The sequence below is a fragment of the Ovis aries genome, chromosome 18 (genome assembly GCF_016772045.2).
Source record: "Ovis aries strain OAR_USU_Benz2616 breed Rambouillet chromosome 18, ARS-UI_Ramb_v3.0, whole genome shotgun sequence".
Classification (NCBI taxonomy): Eukaryota; Metazoa; Chordata; class Mammalia; order Artiodactyla; family Bovidae; genus Ovis; species Ovis aries.
Genome location: NC_056071.1, coordinates 20,246,517 through 20,263,426, shown reverse-complemented (window position 1 = coordinate 20,263,426; position 16,910 = coordinate 20,246,517). Strand labels below are relative to the sequence as shown.

The 16,910-nt window shown below is 50.9% G+C and overlaps 1 protein-coding gene across 3 annotated transcripts in view; it reads left to right on the top strand.

Annotated features, from left to right (window-relative positions):
• The window catches only part of RHCG (Rh family C glycoprotein), a 33,690-nt gene extending 21,120 nt beyond the window's left edge, over nt 1-12,570 (top strand). The window contains exons 10-11 of one of the 3 annotated variants that reach the window (XM_027956973.3): nt 2,768-2,860; nt 4,803-12,570. In XM_027956973.3, coding sequence (XP_027812774.2) covers nt 2,768-2,836 — 69 coding nt within the window. In that variant the 3' untranslated portion in view covers nt 2,837-2,860; nt 4,803-12,570. 3 annotated transcript variants of the gene reach the window in all.
• The last annotated feature ends 4,340 nt before the right edge of the window (nt 12,571-16,910 follow it).

Genomic DNA, 16,910 nt, shown 5'->3' with positions numbered 1-16,910 from the left:
ATATTTTGTCTTTGGTTTATTTCGCTAAGCACCCTCTATGTCCATCTATTTTGTTGCACGTGGCAGAATTTCATTTTTTTTTAGAGCTGAGCAATAGTCCACTGCATATCTATATATACACCACATCTTCCTTTTCCATTTATCTGTTGTTGGGTGCTTAGGTTGTTTCCATACCTTGGCTCTTGTAAATAATGTTCCTGTGTACATCGGCATGCAAATATCCTTTCAAATTAGTATTTCCATTTTCATCGGATATATTTCCACTAGTGGAATTGATGGATCATACAGCAGTTCTATTTTTAGTTTTTTAAGGAACCTCTATCCTGTTTTCCATAGTGGCTGCATCCATTTACATTCCCACCAGCACTGTACATGGGTTCGCTTTTCTCACGTCCTCACCAACATTTGTTGTGTGCTTAATTGCTCAGTTGGGTCTGACTCTTTGCGACCCCATGGACTGTAGCCCACCAAGCTCCTCTGTCCGTGGGGATTCTCCAGGCAACAATACTGGAGTAGGTTGCCGTGCCCTCCTCCAGGGGATCTTCCCAACCCAGGGGTAGAACCCAGGTCTCCCTGTAGATTTTTTGATGACAGCCATTCTGACAGGTGTGAGGTGATGGCTCATTGTGGTTTTAATTTGCATCTTTAATGATTAGCTGGCTCTGTATTTTTTAAATCATACCAGAAGTTTTCAGGATAATCTTAACTAATATCCACTAAAAACCAATATTATATACATAACTAATAAGCCTTTTAAATTTTCTCTCTTTAAATTATTTTTAAAATTATAACATGAATAGAAGTTCATTAAAGAAAATCTGGAAATAGAGATAAATAGAAATTCCATCACCCTCATTCAAGCACTATTAATATTTTGCGTATATTTCCTTCCAGCCCCTCCTTTTTAAATCTACATGGACTTTTCTTAAATAGCTGATATTATACTTGATTTCATATCCTGCTCTTTCTCTTTCTCTATCATAAGAACTGTTTTGTGTTATTATATTGTGAATAAACTTTATTTTTTAGCAGCATAATTATTTTCATTTTATATTTTAAGTGGGAACTTAAATTATTTCAGACACCACAATTAGAAACCACACAGGTTTCAGTTCAGTTCAGTTCAGTCGCTCAGTCGTGTCCGACTCTTTGCGACCCCATGAATCGCAGCACGCCAGGCCTCCCTGTCCATCACCATCTCCCGGAGTTCACTCAGACTCACGTCCATCGAGTCCGTGATACTATCCAGCCATCTCATCCTCTGTCGTCCCCTTCTCCTCCTGCCCCCAATCCCTCCCAGCATCAGAGTCTTTTCCAGTGAGTCAACTCTTCGCATGAGGTGGCCAAAGTACTGGAGTTTCAGCTTTAGCATCATTCCTTCCAAAGAAATCCCCGGGCTGATCTCCTTCAGAATGGACTGGTTGGATCTCCTTGCAGTCCAAGGGACTCTCAAGAGTCTTCTCCAACACCACAGTTCAAAAGCATTAATTCTTCGGCGCTCAGCCTTCTTCACAGTCCAACTCTCACATCCATACATGACCACAGGAAAAACCATAGCCTTGACTAGACGGACCTTAGTCAGCAAAGTAATGTCTCTGCTTTTGAATGTACTATCTAGGTTGGTCATAACTTTTCTTCCAAGGAGTAAGCGTCTTTTAATTTCATGGCTGCAGTCACCATCTGCAGTGATTTTGGAGCCCAAAAAAGTTTAAGGTTAATGAAATAAACTAAAAAAAAATGTATCCATTCCCATACATAGCTGTTCACTCTTGGTTTTGTTTTCTTCTTCTTCCTTTTCTGTGGGGTTCTAGTTTTCTCATTAGGGACTGAACCCTGGCACCCACAGCAGTGCACGTGCCAAGTTCTAACCCCTGGACCCCTGGGATTCCCTCTTGGTTCTGTTTTGATCATTTACGCTGCTGTTGTTTCAGTCGCTCAGGTGTGTCCGACTCTTTTGTGACTTCGTGTAGCCTGCCAGGCTCCTCTGTCCATGGGACTTCGATCTTTATAGCTTATTCCAAGTTCCCACCTTCTCTGTGCTGTATTATCAGCAGTGGTCAGTTTCAAGCCATACAATCCCATGCCATTGGAAGGAAGCCACCATCAGGCCATTCTCATGGCCCCTGGCCTCTGGCAGTTTACCTGGGAGATGAGGTGACTTCCCAGAGGACAGAGGTGAGGCAGATGTCCCCCAGGAGCACAGGTGAGGGCATCTTTAGGATAAAATCTAAGCCTTGAGGCCAAGGCTGGGCTGATCTCTGCCACCCATACTCCCATCTACCAATCCACTTGTGGCTGCCCCTACATCCTCACTCCCCACCCCAGCCTCACTCTTGGGCCAGCGTGGCGTTCAGGGAGCTTGCCAAGCTGCCTCTTACCTGGTGCATTACTATTCCTCTTTCAGAAGTGCGTTTGGCACACTTGGAATCCCCCCAGGCTGGGTTATCAGCCTCTTGTGTGCATGTACAACTCATACTGTCACTGTGCACTTCACTTGGACCCCTTTCCTTTGCTCTAGTGGGGCAAGGACTGTGTCCTGCTTGGCCTTGCAGTGCCCAAGCACCCTGGACCGTGGCTAACTGAACTAGGAGCAGGACGTGTGTGAAGGATTGCCCTGCTTCACAGCATGCAAACTGCACGGTGATCACAAGGTGGCGCCCACCACACACCGTTCGCTGCTCCTGGCCTTGCCCAGGCTGTTCTAGTTCCACCGGCCACACCTCCCCACCTGGGGCAGGGCCCTCAGAGCCGCCTCCTCTCTCTGCAGATACCCAAGGAGCCGAAAAGCACTGCCCTCCATTCTGAGGACTCCAGCATCAAGCCCTCAGAACCTTAAACTCCCGGGGCAAGAGAGAAGCAGGTGAGCATGGGTTTGGCTTGTCCTTGGGGGCCCAGCTCTGGGAATCAGATGCCACCAGCAAAGGGGCAGAAAGCAAGCATCAAGTACTGAGGATCTGAGCTTCTACCTGCCAGCCTCATGCTGGGGTTGGTGGGAGAGGCATTTGGTGTCAGACCATCCTGGACAGACTGGACAGACACAGGAATCTGTGGAAGGCATTCTGGACTGGAAAGAATATATGGAAAGTGACCTGGGAGCACACATGGCTTTGCCGCTTACTGCCTACGTGACTTTGAGGATCTCTTCACCCCAGAGACTGAGCCTCAATTTCCTCATTTATAAAAGTGGAAATGACAGGGCTGGCTCTATTCAGTTGATCAACTCGGGCAAGAACCTTCTTTCTTTCCTTCTCATTCTCCTTCCTTTCTTTTATTTCATCTACTAACATTTCCTTGCTCCCTCTGTGAGATGCACCAAGCCCTTTTTCATACCTTTTGCACCTGACACCTTAGAGATCTCTACAAGTGCAATTATTTCTCACTTTTCTTTTATCAAGATTTTTTTTTTCTTTGATGTGGATCATTTTTCTAAAAGTCTTTATTGAATTTATTACAATAAATGTTGCTTCTGTTTTATGTTTTGTTTTATTTTGGCCACAAGGCATGTGGGATCTTAGCTCCCCCACCAGGAATTGAACTTGCACCCCCTGTATTTGGAGGTGAAGTCTTAACCACTGGACTTCCAGGGAAATCCCAGCTTCCCTCTTTTTAATGCCTGCTTCCGTTCATGCTCAGTCATGTCTGACTCTGCAACCCCCTGAACTGTAGTCCACAAGGCTTCCGTATCCTTGGGATTTCACAGGCAAGAATACTAGAGTGGGTTGCCATTTCCTCCTCCAGCAGATCTTTCCAACCCAGGGAGAGAATCTGGGTCTCTTGAATCTCCTGCATTGGTAGGTGGATTCTTTACTGCTGTGCCACCTGGGAGGCTTTTTTAATAGATGAGGAAATTAAGGCTCAGAGAGGTTCAGGTACTTCAAAGCCAACACAGCACACGTGGAGGAACTGGGGTCTTTCCAGGTCACTATCATTGCTCTTGCCATAGCTATTTGACCTCCTTGGAGACCAGAGTTTGCAAAGAACTGTTTCTGGGACAAAAGGCTGATTGATGTGGCTGGAGAGGTTGCTAGGGATTAAGGGAAGGGAAAAGTGAGACTGTGACCAGCTGCTTCTGATGCTGCCCATCTCGTCCAGGAAAGGAAAAGGTGCCCGAGGGGCTTTGGGCAGGACTTGGCAGTGGCCTGCTGCTCTTGGCTCCCTGCAGGCTCCACAGATTGTCCTGGTGCTCCCCAAGGAGCCAGTGCTGACCAAGCTGGAAACACAAGAGCAAGGCGAGTGCGCCCCTCCTGCTGGCCTGGTCCAGGGCGCCTCCATCTCCCCCTCCACCTTCATCTCAGGAGGCCTGCCTGAGAATGGAGGAGGAGATGTAGACAAAGTGGGCATCCAAGCCAGGTTCCAGCTGCAAGAGGCCTGCCACTGGGGCTCTTGTCGGTCACATCCTGAGAAAAACAGGCAGGAGTGGGGCTGGGGGCTAGGGTGGACCCAAGTCCTCCTAGGAGACAACATAGCTGCCAGCCAGTGTCTGCTGACCTCTTCCATCCACTGCCTGCCTGTAAGCCAGTGTCTTCCATACCCTCTGAATCCCCCAGACCTCTCTGTGCCATGCAGATGGTGGCCTCCGTGAATAAACATGCCTGGTGTTCTTTGTGGAATGGGTGTGAATTCTCCAACAGGGCCAGTTTGAGGGGGTGTGAGTCGCTTGGTCATATCCGATTCTTTGCGACCCCATGGACTATAGCCTCTGCATGGGGTTCTCCAGGCAAGAATACTGGAGTGAGTTGTCATTCCCTTCTCCAGTTGACCTTCCTGACCCAGGGATCAAACCTGGATCTCCTGCATTGCAGGTGGATTCTTTACCACTGAGCCACCGGGGAAGCATAAGACCCAAGAAACATCCAGACTCAGTCCTGAGCCCCCAGCTGCCGCGAACACTGCAGGGAAAACCATCCCAGACTCAAGAAGAAGAATTTGGGGTGCTGGAGTCGGCTCAGCCTGGAGTGCCCCATAACAGAGCTCAGCTTTTAGACTGGGCTCTTTCCCCAAGACCCCTTGTTACTTCATTCACATCCAACCACCCCCCAGAAACACCCATTGCGTGAGACCATGCCCATGTGCCCTCCATGTGACCGGGCACTCAGGCAGGGTGAGGGGGCAGGGAGATAGGGCTTTTGTGGTCAACTCCCCCTCCCCCAACCCTTCCCACCTTCCTCCCTGCCAAGCCAGCCCTGCTCTCCATCCGCACCGGGAGAACCTTGCAGCCATTCAGATCTTCCCACCAGTTATTAAGGCCTGCCACCACCCGGGTCAGAGTAACACACAGCTCCAGCCCCCCGGGGGCTCACAGTGTAGCTGGGGGATCCACCTGACATCCAGAATCTACCTTGAACTCCAACAGGCCTTCAGAGCTCTGGGGGCTTACCAAAGTGGGCCACCTGTGCAGGGCTTTGGAGGTTGAATAGGAGTTCACCAGAAGGCTGGCCAATAGCTTGAGCAGAGACCAGAGATGAGAATCAACGTGGCCAGGTTTGGCATGGGTAACAAGGACGTGAGGCGACAGTGTGCCAGCTGGAGAATAAGAAGTAGATTCCAGATCCTTTGTGGAGCAGAGACTCCAAGCAGAAGGGGCGAAGGGAAGGGGTGGAGAAGGTCTCTCCTGCCTCTCAGTCCGCCCTCCCCGCCCCCCTCACAGTTCACACGTACAGGCACACACACACACACTCGGGCCTTCGTTCCCCTAGCCGGAGGAGGGGGAGGAGGCGGAGGGGAGGAGGAGCTGAAATGCAACCTATTCATGTTCCGGCGATGTAACACCCCTCATTTTCCATGCTGGGTAAAGACAAAAAGCCTTTACAACCTGTTTCTGGAACTTGTCAGCAGCTGCCAAGAGGAGCATGTTAATTAAACGTCGGCAAAGATGGAAGCCGGAGGCCCCAGCTCTAATTGGACAGTTTGCTTCACCGGATTGAAAAACATTGTGACAAAGGAGGAGGTGCGCGGCGGCTCAGCAGGGGCGCGGCGTGGCGGGGCGGGGAGCGGCTGCTTTGATTTCAGCTGATCTGCGCCCCAGCCTCTCTCCCCCTGCGGAGCCGGCCCAGCCCAGCCCGGCACGCCCCCCGAGGGCACGGGAGGGGCGGCGGCGCGGGAGGCTGAGTGCGGATGAGGAGATCTGGAGTCCTCGAGGTCCCGCGGGCAGTCTTGCCCGGTATGAGGCCCAGCCGAGGACCAGGTTTTGGGGGTTCTGGGCCGGGCGCCTTCCCCTGATGACACGACCGGAGTTCTAGGGGGCGAGGGTCCTGCAGTCGCTTCTGTGTGATCGAGGCTGCCCTGGGAACCCAAGCCCAGACCCCAGCAGGGAGAGACCCGGATCTGGACCGCTGTTGCCCAAACTAGCTCAGGTCAAGTGATTGGGAAAGTGACATTGCTCAGTCGCGTCGGACTCTTTTGCAACCCCCTGAACTGTAGCCTACCAGGCTTCTTCCATGGGATTTTTCAGGCACGAGTACTGGAGTGGGTTGCCATTTCCTTCTCCAGGGTGACGGTGGATTTTGAGATGAGATCAACCTGGATTAAGGTGGGCCCCTGTTTGTGCTCAGCTGCTCAGTTGTGTCGGCTCTTTGCTACCCCATGGACTGTAGCCTGCCAGGCTCCTCTGTCCATAGACTTTTCCAGGCAACAATACTGGAGTGGGTTGCCATTTCCTACTCCAAAGTGATTGGGGGTGAGGGCTTAAAAATGTTGAGAGGCTTATCCTGGAAGGCCTACCTCTGAAGGTTTTCTCAGGGCCCTGCAGAGTCCAGAGTTTCCATCATGGTTGTAGGGGCACCCAGAGACTTTCCCTTTCTGTGGCTTTGTGGCTCTACCATAAGTCCTTTCCTGTTCTCAACTCACAAGTGATGCCAGCAGCCACGGATGAAGCCCTGACTGCGTGCTAGGCACTGTGCTAACATTACAGGTCCTGGTATGTAACCTCCCAGCAACTTGGGGGGGGCGCATTTCACAGATGGGCAACGAAGTTTCCAAGAGTATAAGTAATCAGTCCAAGGTCACAGTTTTGTTAAAGGTGGTGCTAGAATGAGACTGGAGCCCAGGTCCCTCTGATGTCAATGTTTGAGCCTGGACCCCACATTTCTTGCTGTCTGGCTCCTGGTCCAGCCAGGAGATGAGGGTCTTCAGGACACTGTGAGACAAGAGTGGGGTTCCTACATGTGTGTGTGAGTCACTCAGTCATGTCCAACTGTTCGTGACCCTGTGGACTGTAGCCCACCAGGCTCCTCTGTCCATTGGATTCTCCAGGTAAGAATACTGGAGTGGGTTGCCATTTCCTCCTCTAAGTGATCTTCCAAACCCAGGGATCAAACTCAGGTCTCCTGCATTGCAGGCAGATTCTTTACCCCCTGAGCCACCAGAGAAGCCCTGAGAACCTCTTCTTTGGGCCTCCAGGACAAGTGGCCTGAAAGATGGGTGTGGAACAACCTGGGGTCACTCTGGAGGCCTCTGGGCATGTTCCCTGCTCCTGCATACTTGCCCACTTTGCATCTCTTGAAGTGGGGTGGTTCATTAACAAGGCCAAGTCCCCTCTTCTGTCCCCTTCTGCCTCGGCCCAGCTTTGTCCCCCACCTCACCCTCATCTGGAGCTGTGACCCAGGAGGGCTCCGACTGGGGTGGGAGGCCAGGCCAGGGCCTGTGAGAGGCAGGAGCAACTCTGGGAAAAGGGGCCATTGTGGCTGAGCCCGGGGATTAACAGCTACAAAGTGGAGGGCTGAGGCCATTGAGAGTAGCCCTTCGAGCTGAGTTCCCAGGGGGGGTGGCTGGAGCAGCCTGTGCGTGAGCCGTGTCCAGGCTGCCTGCTGGGCCTAATCCCCTGGGAGCTGCAGGCCGAGAAGCCCTGGAAATACAGCTGCTCTGGAGAGAGGGCTGCCCTTGGTGGTGGGGTGGGGGTGCAGGCTGGTCCAGGATGCTCGGGGTGGCCGGTCTGAGGAGGAATGAATGAGGGGAGGCATGCCCATGGGGTGTGAGTGTACACCTGTGCCCCTGGCCTGGGCAGGGTGCCTGAGTGGGCCACTCGAAAGGTAGGTGACCCAGTACCTAGAGAACAAACTAGTGGTTACCAGTGGGGTGGGGGGGGAGGGGCAGTATGGGGTGTGGGGGAGGTACAAACTATTGGCTATAAGAAGCGCAAGGATTGCGCAACATGGGGAACAGAATCAACGTTTTGTGATGACTGTATACGGAGAGCAACCTTTAAAATTGTATCAAGAAAAAAAAAAGATAGGTGACCCAGGGTGTTAGGGGCAGCGTCAGTCCTTGTGTCTGAGATTTAGGGGCTCTCGTAAGGGGAACAGTCCTGAAGGCAGAGACCAGGCTGACCCAGAGGTACTCAGAGGTCCCTGACTGAAGAGGTGAGCCTGGGGAGAGAGAAGAGGCAGCGCCCTCACCAGCAGGCCTGAGTGGGTGCTAAGTGTGTGTGTGTGTGTGTGTGTGTGTCCTCGTGTGTGCGCACCATCGAGCAGGGTGCTTGAGAACAGCCCTTCAGAGGCGGCTGGAGGGGCTCCTCAAATTGTAATCAGATTAAGGGGGCCAATCACTTAGGGCTCTTGAAAAGGCCACGAGGTTTCTAATCAGCCCTGAGCGCCCCAGCCCACAAAGCCCAGGAGGAGCTCGGCAGGAGCCGCCTGCGGGGGTGGGGGGCGTGCGGGTGGGGGCGGCTTTCTTCCCTCTCTGTCTCTCGTAATTATGTCAATTTGCTAGCCAAATTGTTTGCTCGAGTGGACAGGGGGGGCTTGTGGCCCATTCATGTGGTAATGTGGGAACCGGCAGGCCTCCTGGCTGGGAAAATAGGAGGTGCCGGACCTTGTTCGAGGGAGCAGGCGGGCTGGGGGTGTAGGCACCCAGGCCTTGGGAACTCTCCCCTAGTAGTGTGGGGCTTTGTCCCATGAATTCCAGAAACTTCCAGCTTGGGTTGTGCTCTGGGATATCCTTTGGGGCCTGTCAAGATGAAGGATGGGGAAGGAGGGGAGGACCCCATAGGGGACAGAAGAGGTGGCCTCCGGGTTCCTTCAAGGTGAAGATGGGCAGCTTGCTGTCTTTATGCCTGGACCTCTGAGGACCAGGCTGAGGCTGGAGCGGTTTGTGAACTGGATGGCAGGGGTCTCCATCCTCTGGCATCTCATGTCTGATGATCTGAGGTGGAGCTGATGTAATAATAATACAAAGTGCACAGTAAGTGTAACGCACTTGAATCATCCTGAAAGCATGCCTCCACCCCTGGTCCGTGGGTAAATTGTCCTCCATGAAACTGATCCTTGATGCCAAAGAGATTGAAGGCCACTGTGAAAGGGGACCTGGGAGATGCTGGAGAGATGGGATCCTGAAAGGGTGAGACTGAGGAATGTGCAGACTTGGAATAATTTATCAGTTTACTTAGCCTTTATGCAGAGCCAGCCGCTGCGCCACTACTTTGTACACAGCAACCCATTGAGCCTGAGAGCAATCCAGGGAGGTAGACACTGGGCTTCCCATTTCACAAAGAAACTGAGGCTCAGAGGAGCTAAGTGACTTGCCCAAGGCCACACAGCCAGTGCGTGAGGAGCAGAAATGTTTATTTGTTTATTTATGGCTGTGCTGGCTCTTCCGTGCCGCGCTCAGGCTTTCTCTGGTTGAAGTGCGAGGGTTTCTCACTGTGGTGGCCTCTCTCGTTGCAGAGCTCAGGCTTTAGGCGTGCAGGCTCAGTAGTCGTGGTGTACGGGCTTAGTTGCTCTGAGGCATGTGGGATCTTCTCGGGCCAGGAATCAAACCCTTGTCCCCTGCATTGGCAGGCGGATTCTTAACCACTGGACCACCAGGGAAGTCCTGAGGAACAAAAATTTGAACCCAGGTCTATCTGATCCCTCTGTCCCTTTGCCCCCACCCCCAGCCACCCACCCATAGGAGTTCATTGCTTCCTTCAAGCAGCAAACAAGAAATGACAGAAACATCTGGCTTTGTACAAGGCATGGAGAGTGCAGAGACCTAAGATGACCCAGGAAGGTCAGGGTCATGGGAGTCCTTAGCATAGGCACACTGGCGTGAGCTGGAGTCACCTTCTACAGTCAGCACAGAGCTACGGCCACAAAGATGGTCAGGCATTGGACGTGGTACTTGGGAGCCATGGCGAACGTTAGGAAGAATGATTGTCAACAGACCAGATACAGGTAACTTCCCTGTCCAGGGCATTCCCCTGCCCTCGGCTCCCCTGCCTTCCTCAGGTCCCTCTTTAGCGTGTGAGGACCTTTCTTGTCTCCCTTGGGTGTGGCAACCCAATACCTCCATTTCTCAGATTATGGGGCCCTGTGCATTCGGGCCACTCCCTGCTGGACCCTCCTGGCTTATTGCCGTCCCTCCCTGCAACAGATGCTCACAGGGCTACTACTCACATCTGCTCCTCAACTCCAACCACCAGGTGCCTCCTCACTGTGCCATTCAGGGCTGTTAGGATCTGCCCTGCTGGAAGCTGGCAGGAGGCTGGGGTGCAGGGTGGCACTGGAGGTTGGGGCAGGAAGAGAGATTTGAGGGAGAGTCTGCAATCACAGCTCAGCACCCCTCATGCCCCAGCTGGGAGAAAAGGCCAGAATCCATGTTTATCCCTGAATGAGATGATGGCCAGAAATCCTTCTTAGCGCAAATCCAATTTGATGGGCAGTTGTCATTTGACTCTACTAGGCCAGGTGCTGGAAGACAAGGGTGCTGGGAGGGGCGGGGGGAGCGGGATGTTCCACAGCCCTGTTGAGGGCACGGATACGGCAATGGGTCAGGCCAGGAGAGGACTAAAGGCGAACACAGCAATGCAGAGCACTTATTCTGTGCCAGGCACAGTTTTAAGCACTTTACATACATTACTTCATTTACTTTTCACAATAATTCTATGAAGGGAGTACGGTTATTGATCCCATTTTGCCTCATGAAGAAACTGAAGCACAGAGAGGCTGAGTAACTTGCCTCTGTCACACAGCTTAGCATGTAGCGAAGCTGGCATTCAAACGATGGCCCCAGAGGCCCAACCCAGCTTTGAGTCACCCACTTTGACTCACAGCTCGGTTGTGACCACTCTTAGTGTCTATATACCAGCTGACGCTAGTGGTAAGGAACCCACCTGCCATGCAGGAGATGCAGAAAACATGGGTTTGATCCCTGGGTCAGATCCTCTGTAAGAGGGCTTGGCAGCCCGCTGCAGTATTCTTGCCTGGAGAATCCCATGGACAGAGGAGCCTGGCAAGCTACCGTCCATAGGGTCACAAAGAGTCGGACACTACTGAAGTGACTTCTGAATCGACTTAGCACGTAGCACAGGCTGTTACCACTCTTAGGGCCCTTGAGGAGGTGAAGGAGGGGAGGACCCTAGGTGGGGGGGGCATTACGTGGAGAGGGCCGCCTCAAGCAGATCAGTGATGCCTGTCAAGGGCCATAGCCAGCTCCAAGTGACCCTTGAGGGAAGGAGGAGAGGAGACCACAGAGCAACCCAGCCTCATGCCCCTCCCTCCTGACGACCTCCGCATGAAACCCGCGGATTTGGTGGGACAAGCAGGAGAGTATTTAGCCCGACTTTCCAGAGGCCATGATGTCTAATCGCAGTCCTGAAGGACAACTAGGATTTATTCGAGCAAAGGGTTTGGAGGTGGAGAAACCACCTTCTGGGAGGTGACAGACCATCTGGCTCAGGAATGGCCAGGCCTGTGGCCAGAGGGGAAGGTTGGGGACAGCTCGAAGGCCACTTTGGATATTATACTCCGGGTACTGGCTTCTCAGATGACTCAGTGCCAACTCAGGAGGTGCAGGTTTGATCCCTGGATCAAGAAGATCCCCCGGAGGAGGAAATGGCAACCCACTCTAATACCCTTGCCGGGGAAAATCCCTGGACAGAGGAGCCTGGTGCACTACAGTCCGTGGGGTCTCAAAAAGTCGGACATGACCTAGCAACTGAACAACAGCAACTCCTTCCCACACTGTGTCCACCAGCCTGTTCTCTACACCTGTGTCTGCACTGCCCGCATGCTGAGTCATTGCAGCTGTGTCCGACTCTTTGGGACCCCATGGACTGCAGCCCATAAGGCTCCTGTGTCCATGGGATTCTCCAGCCAAGAATACTGGAGTGGGTTGCCATGCCCTCTGCCAGGGGATCTTCCCAACCCGGAGACTGAACCCTCATCTCTTACGTCTCCCACCTTGGCAGGCTCGTTCCTTACCACTAGCGCCACCTGGGAGTCCCCTGTGTCTCCATTACTTCTCTGCAAATCAGTTCATCAGTACTATTTTTCTAGGTTCCATATATATATATGCATTAATATACAATATTTGTTTTTCTCTTTCGGACTGATTCACTCTGTATAACAGACTGTAGGTTCAGCCACCTCACTACGACTGACCCGAATTTGTTCCTTTTCATGGCTGTGAAACGCAAAATTCTGGAGTCGTCCCTCCCTCAGTCTACAGAGACTCTGAGAGCAGGCCTGACAATCTCCAGGTGATCCTAATGCATGCCCAAGTTTGAGACCTACTGTCTAACATATTTAACTATTCCCCTGTGGTTGGACACTCAAGGTTTTCCCGTTTCTTCTTATTAAAGCTTGTGTTACAACACGTCCGTTTACATGTGTTTTTGTGTCCTATGAGATTTCTTCTCTCTCACAATTTTCTTGGTTAATTTTTCACATTTGCTTTTCCAGATGAATTTTTAAAATATTTATTTTTACTTGTTTATTTGACTGCACTGGGTGTTAGTCGTAGCATGCAGACTCTTAGTTGTGGCATATAGGATCCAGTTGCCCGACCAGGGATCCAACTCAGGGCCCCCTGCACTGGGAGTGTGGAGTCTTAGCCACTGAACCGTCAAGAAGTCCCCCAGATGAACTTTAGAATCTGTGTCTAAATTCCAGTCTCAATGGTATTGCATTGTATATATACTTTAACTTAGGAAGGATCGACATCTTGACCGTATTGAGTTTTCCCATCAACTATTGAAATTCTACAGGATTTTAAGTGTAATTCACATTCTTAAATGTAATTTAGGCATGCTTAGTTATGATCCCAAATATAACAACTACAGGAAATATTATTATAATAGTCTTCTTTCCCTAAATTTTATGAAACTAAGAATATAATCATAAAGGATCAAGCGTGTAATCATCCTGTTCTTGTTGGGATAGTCTCGTTTCTTAATGTTGGCCTCTCCGTTTCTTTAATTGGGTCCGTGTGTACGTGTGTGTGTGTGGCTGTGCTGGGTCTTCATTGATGTGTGTGGGCTTTCTCTGGTTGCAGCAAGTGGGGTCTACTTTCTAGCTGAGTTGGGCAGGTTTCTCATAGCAGTGACTTCTGTTAGTGGTGGGCCTTGCTGCTCTGTGGCACGTGGGATCTTCCCAGACCAGGGATCGAGCCTGTGTCCCCTGCATTGGCAGGCAGATTCTTAACAACTGGACCACCAGGGACGTCTCAGCCTCTCAATTGTGATTCAGTCAAGCCTATGTCTTTTGGAGGAGCAAAGGAAACTTTTTTAGAAATATCCCCTGTGGTCTTCCCCGGCTGTCGAGTGGTTAAGACTCTGAGCTTCCACTTCCTGGGGGAGAACCATGCAGTGCAGCCAAAAAAAAAAAAAGAAATCTTTCTCGATAGACATCTCCCCATGTTTCACTGGCTTTAGCAATTTTAAAGCATGCTCCCCAACCCTAGTTCTTCCAGACTCTTCTCATCAAGAAGTTCAGTCAGTGCGCTCCCCTTGAATTTGACCTTGGTGACTGCTTGACCAATTTTTGTTGTTGTTCAGTCACCAAGTCATGTCCAGCTCTTTGCCACCCTATGGACTGCAGCACAGCAGGGTTCCCTGTCCCTCACCATCTCCTGGAGTTTGCCCAAGTTCATGTCCATTGAATCAGTGATACTTAACCAATAGAACAGAAAAAAATGACACTGTGCCAGCTTCCAGGCCCAGACCTTAAGAAACAGCAGCTTCTTATTCCTGTCTCTTGGGACATTTGTTCTAGGAAACCAGCAGCCATGTCTGCAGAAGTTCAAGCATCGAGGAATGGAGGCCCTTGGCCCACAGGCTAGGCTAAGTGACCAGCCCACAGCCAGCCCCAACTTGCAGCCAGGCAATTAATCCTCTAGTTCCATTGAAACTGCCCAGCTGATACCACGTGGGACCTACAGACGCCGTCCCACTGATTCCTGCCCCAGTCACAGATGTGTTGAGCCAAAGAAATGACTGTTTGTTGTTTGATGTGCTAAGGTGTTTTGTCGTTTTTTTAATTGGAGGATAATTGCTTTTTTAAAAAATTTTTTTTCATTGAAGGATAATTGCTTTAATTGAGATGGTTTGTTAGGGAGTTGTACCAATAAGGCAACTCCTTTCAATGCCTAAACCAATCACTGACATCGGAACTAGGACTTAAACTTTCCAGAACACTTCCCTCTGAGGCTGGGGCGGGGGCTGGGTTCCCCTTCTCTGAGCCAGGGACAAAATTAGAGCCATGTCAACAAGGACAAAGCAATGGCTGCTGGTGGGTGACCAACAGTATCTGCTGAGGACATTAGGTCCGGTGAGATGAGAGAACTGGCCCAGGGTCCCACAGCCAGTCTGTGGCAGGGCCAGGATTTGAACCTAGGTTCTCTCCCAGACATCTGGAGCAAGGCTGAAACTTACTGCCCATGACCTCTCCTACCCCCACCTGTGAGATTTTCTTCCAGTGTTCTCTGCTCTACAAAGCCTCCCTGGGTGCCATTTCCCCGTGGGCACACCTCCCATCTAACACCCATCACCGTATTTTCTCATCATGTGCCCACCCGGCTACCCCCAACAGGACACAATATCCCACAAGGTGAGACTTTTGCTTCTGTCTCCCTCTGGCATAATGGAGGGCTTGGCAGAGAAGAGGGAACAGGCAGAGTGGACTCATATTTTGTGGGATCAGAGTCAGTACTTAAGGTCAATGTCCAATATAGCCAAAATTACTCCTAATGAGCCTTTAAAATTTGCCTGGCAAGTCAGTATACATGGTTTTGTACATATAAATTTGAACAGTAACATACCTGTATAAATGGATGTATTAGTATGTAGGATACAAGAGAGGGTCCGTATTCAAATGTATTTGTACAGTATTTTTTTAATATTTGTTTTTATTTATTTATTTGGTTGCATCAGGTCTTAGTTGTGACACATGGGATCTTCGTTACAGTGAGAGGGCTCTGGAGCTCATGGGCTCAGTAGCTGTGACGTGTGGGCTTGGTTGCCCCCTGGCATGTGGGACTTTACTTCCCCAACCAGGGACTGAACCCACGTCTCCTGCTTTGGAAGATGAATTGTTAACCACTGAACTGCCGGGGAAGTCCCTGTACAGTATTTTTAATTAAAAACATTTTGAATATCTATGCACATAATTAAATGCACATGAGATAAACATCACTGTAAATGTTTGCTGGAAGAAGGTATCAATCATAAAGACACAAAAGGGATGAGTCTGGCCCATCTGCTCATTATCTCCTCAAACCTCTTCCCGCACTGGCCCAGCACTGTTTATCTTTCTCTTGTGCCTAAAATTTCCCCACTTGAGTCACTGAGCACCAAGGCACACAGGTCAAGTGTCCCAAAGATTATAGTTATAGGCAGCACATCCGTGTTGGGTGGGCTTCCCTGGTGGCGCTGGTGATAAAGAACCCGCCTGCCAAGGCAGGAGACATAAGAGACTCGGGTTCAACCCCTGGGTCAGGAAGATCCCCTGGAGGAAGGCATGGCAACCCACTCCAGTATTCTTGCCTGGAGAATCGTAGGAACCGAGGAGCCTGGTGGGCTACAGTCCATGGGGTCACAAAGAGTCGGACACAACTGAAATGACTTAACATGCACACACAGTGCTAGATACATGTTTTAGCTTCTCTGGTTGACTGTTACCAATGATTATAATGGAAGGTCACTGAGCTAACTCTTTGGACACACCTGGAAGACGGGTTGTGCGTGTGCGCTCATGCGCACTTATGTATGTGGGTGCTGGTGAGAAGCTGCTTCATCAAGAACCTGGCCCTTCTGTATGTTCCTAAGATATGCCACCAAGGGGTTCTGTAGGCAGAGCTGGCATGAATGCCAACCCGTAGCCCAAGTCCCATGGCCAAGGGAAGGGAAGGCTTAGGGAACCCCTTGTGAATTTGGCTTAGAGGGCTCTGGATTTGAATCCTGCCCCTGAGAATGTGGCTGGGGGCGTTGCAGGGGAGGAGAACTGACTCTTCACTTGACCCCTTCCTACACTGTCACATTGTCACAGGTTTTGTTTTCTTTATCATCTTAAAGCTGAAGAACAATTTTTAAAAGGATTAAAAAAAAAAAAAAAGAATTTCAAAATGTTGGCCTCATCCTTCCCAAATAAATGTCAACTCCTTTAGCAGGTAGGGGGCGGGGCTCTGTGGAGCCCATCGAGAGCTGCCCTTCTGCCTCTCCGATCTCTTGAAATAGATCAGTCCTGGAGTCGTTCACGGCCCAGAGCAGAGGTAGTGAGGCTTCACCTGAGCTTCAAATGCAGGTGTGCACGACCCCCAGGTCTTAGAGCCCAGAGGGAACCTCTCAGAGGGCTCCAATTCTCACCCTTCAGAGCCTCTGGAAACTGCAGAGATGGCCCTGCCAGAGGAAGTCTGGGGAAGGGGGCCTGGGGCCCCTTGGGAGTATGTCCCCAACCTTCTGTCCGCTCCTGCTCTGGTCACCTCCTCTTCTCTGTGGTCTCTCTCTGGCTCTCTCTCCACCTGTCAGTCTTGTCCCCTGTGTTTATCTCTCCGCATCTCTCCTTCTGTCTCCTCTACCATCTCTTGTCTCTCCCCATCTCTGACTTCCTTGCTGTTTCTCTCTGTGTATCTGCCTGACTCCCCTTCTCTTTCTTTCTCTTCTCTCTCTTTTCCTCACCTTCCTGCTTTTCTCTGGCTTGGTGGTCTTCTCTCTCTCTGCA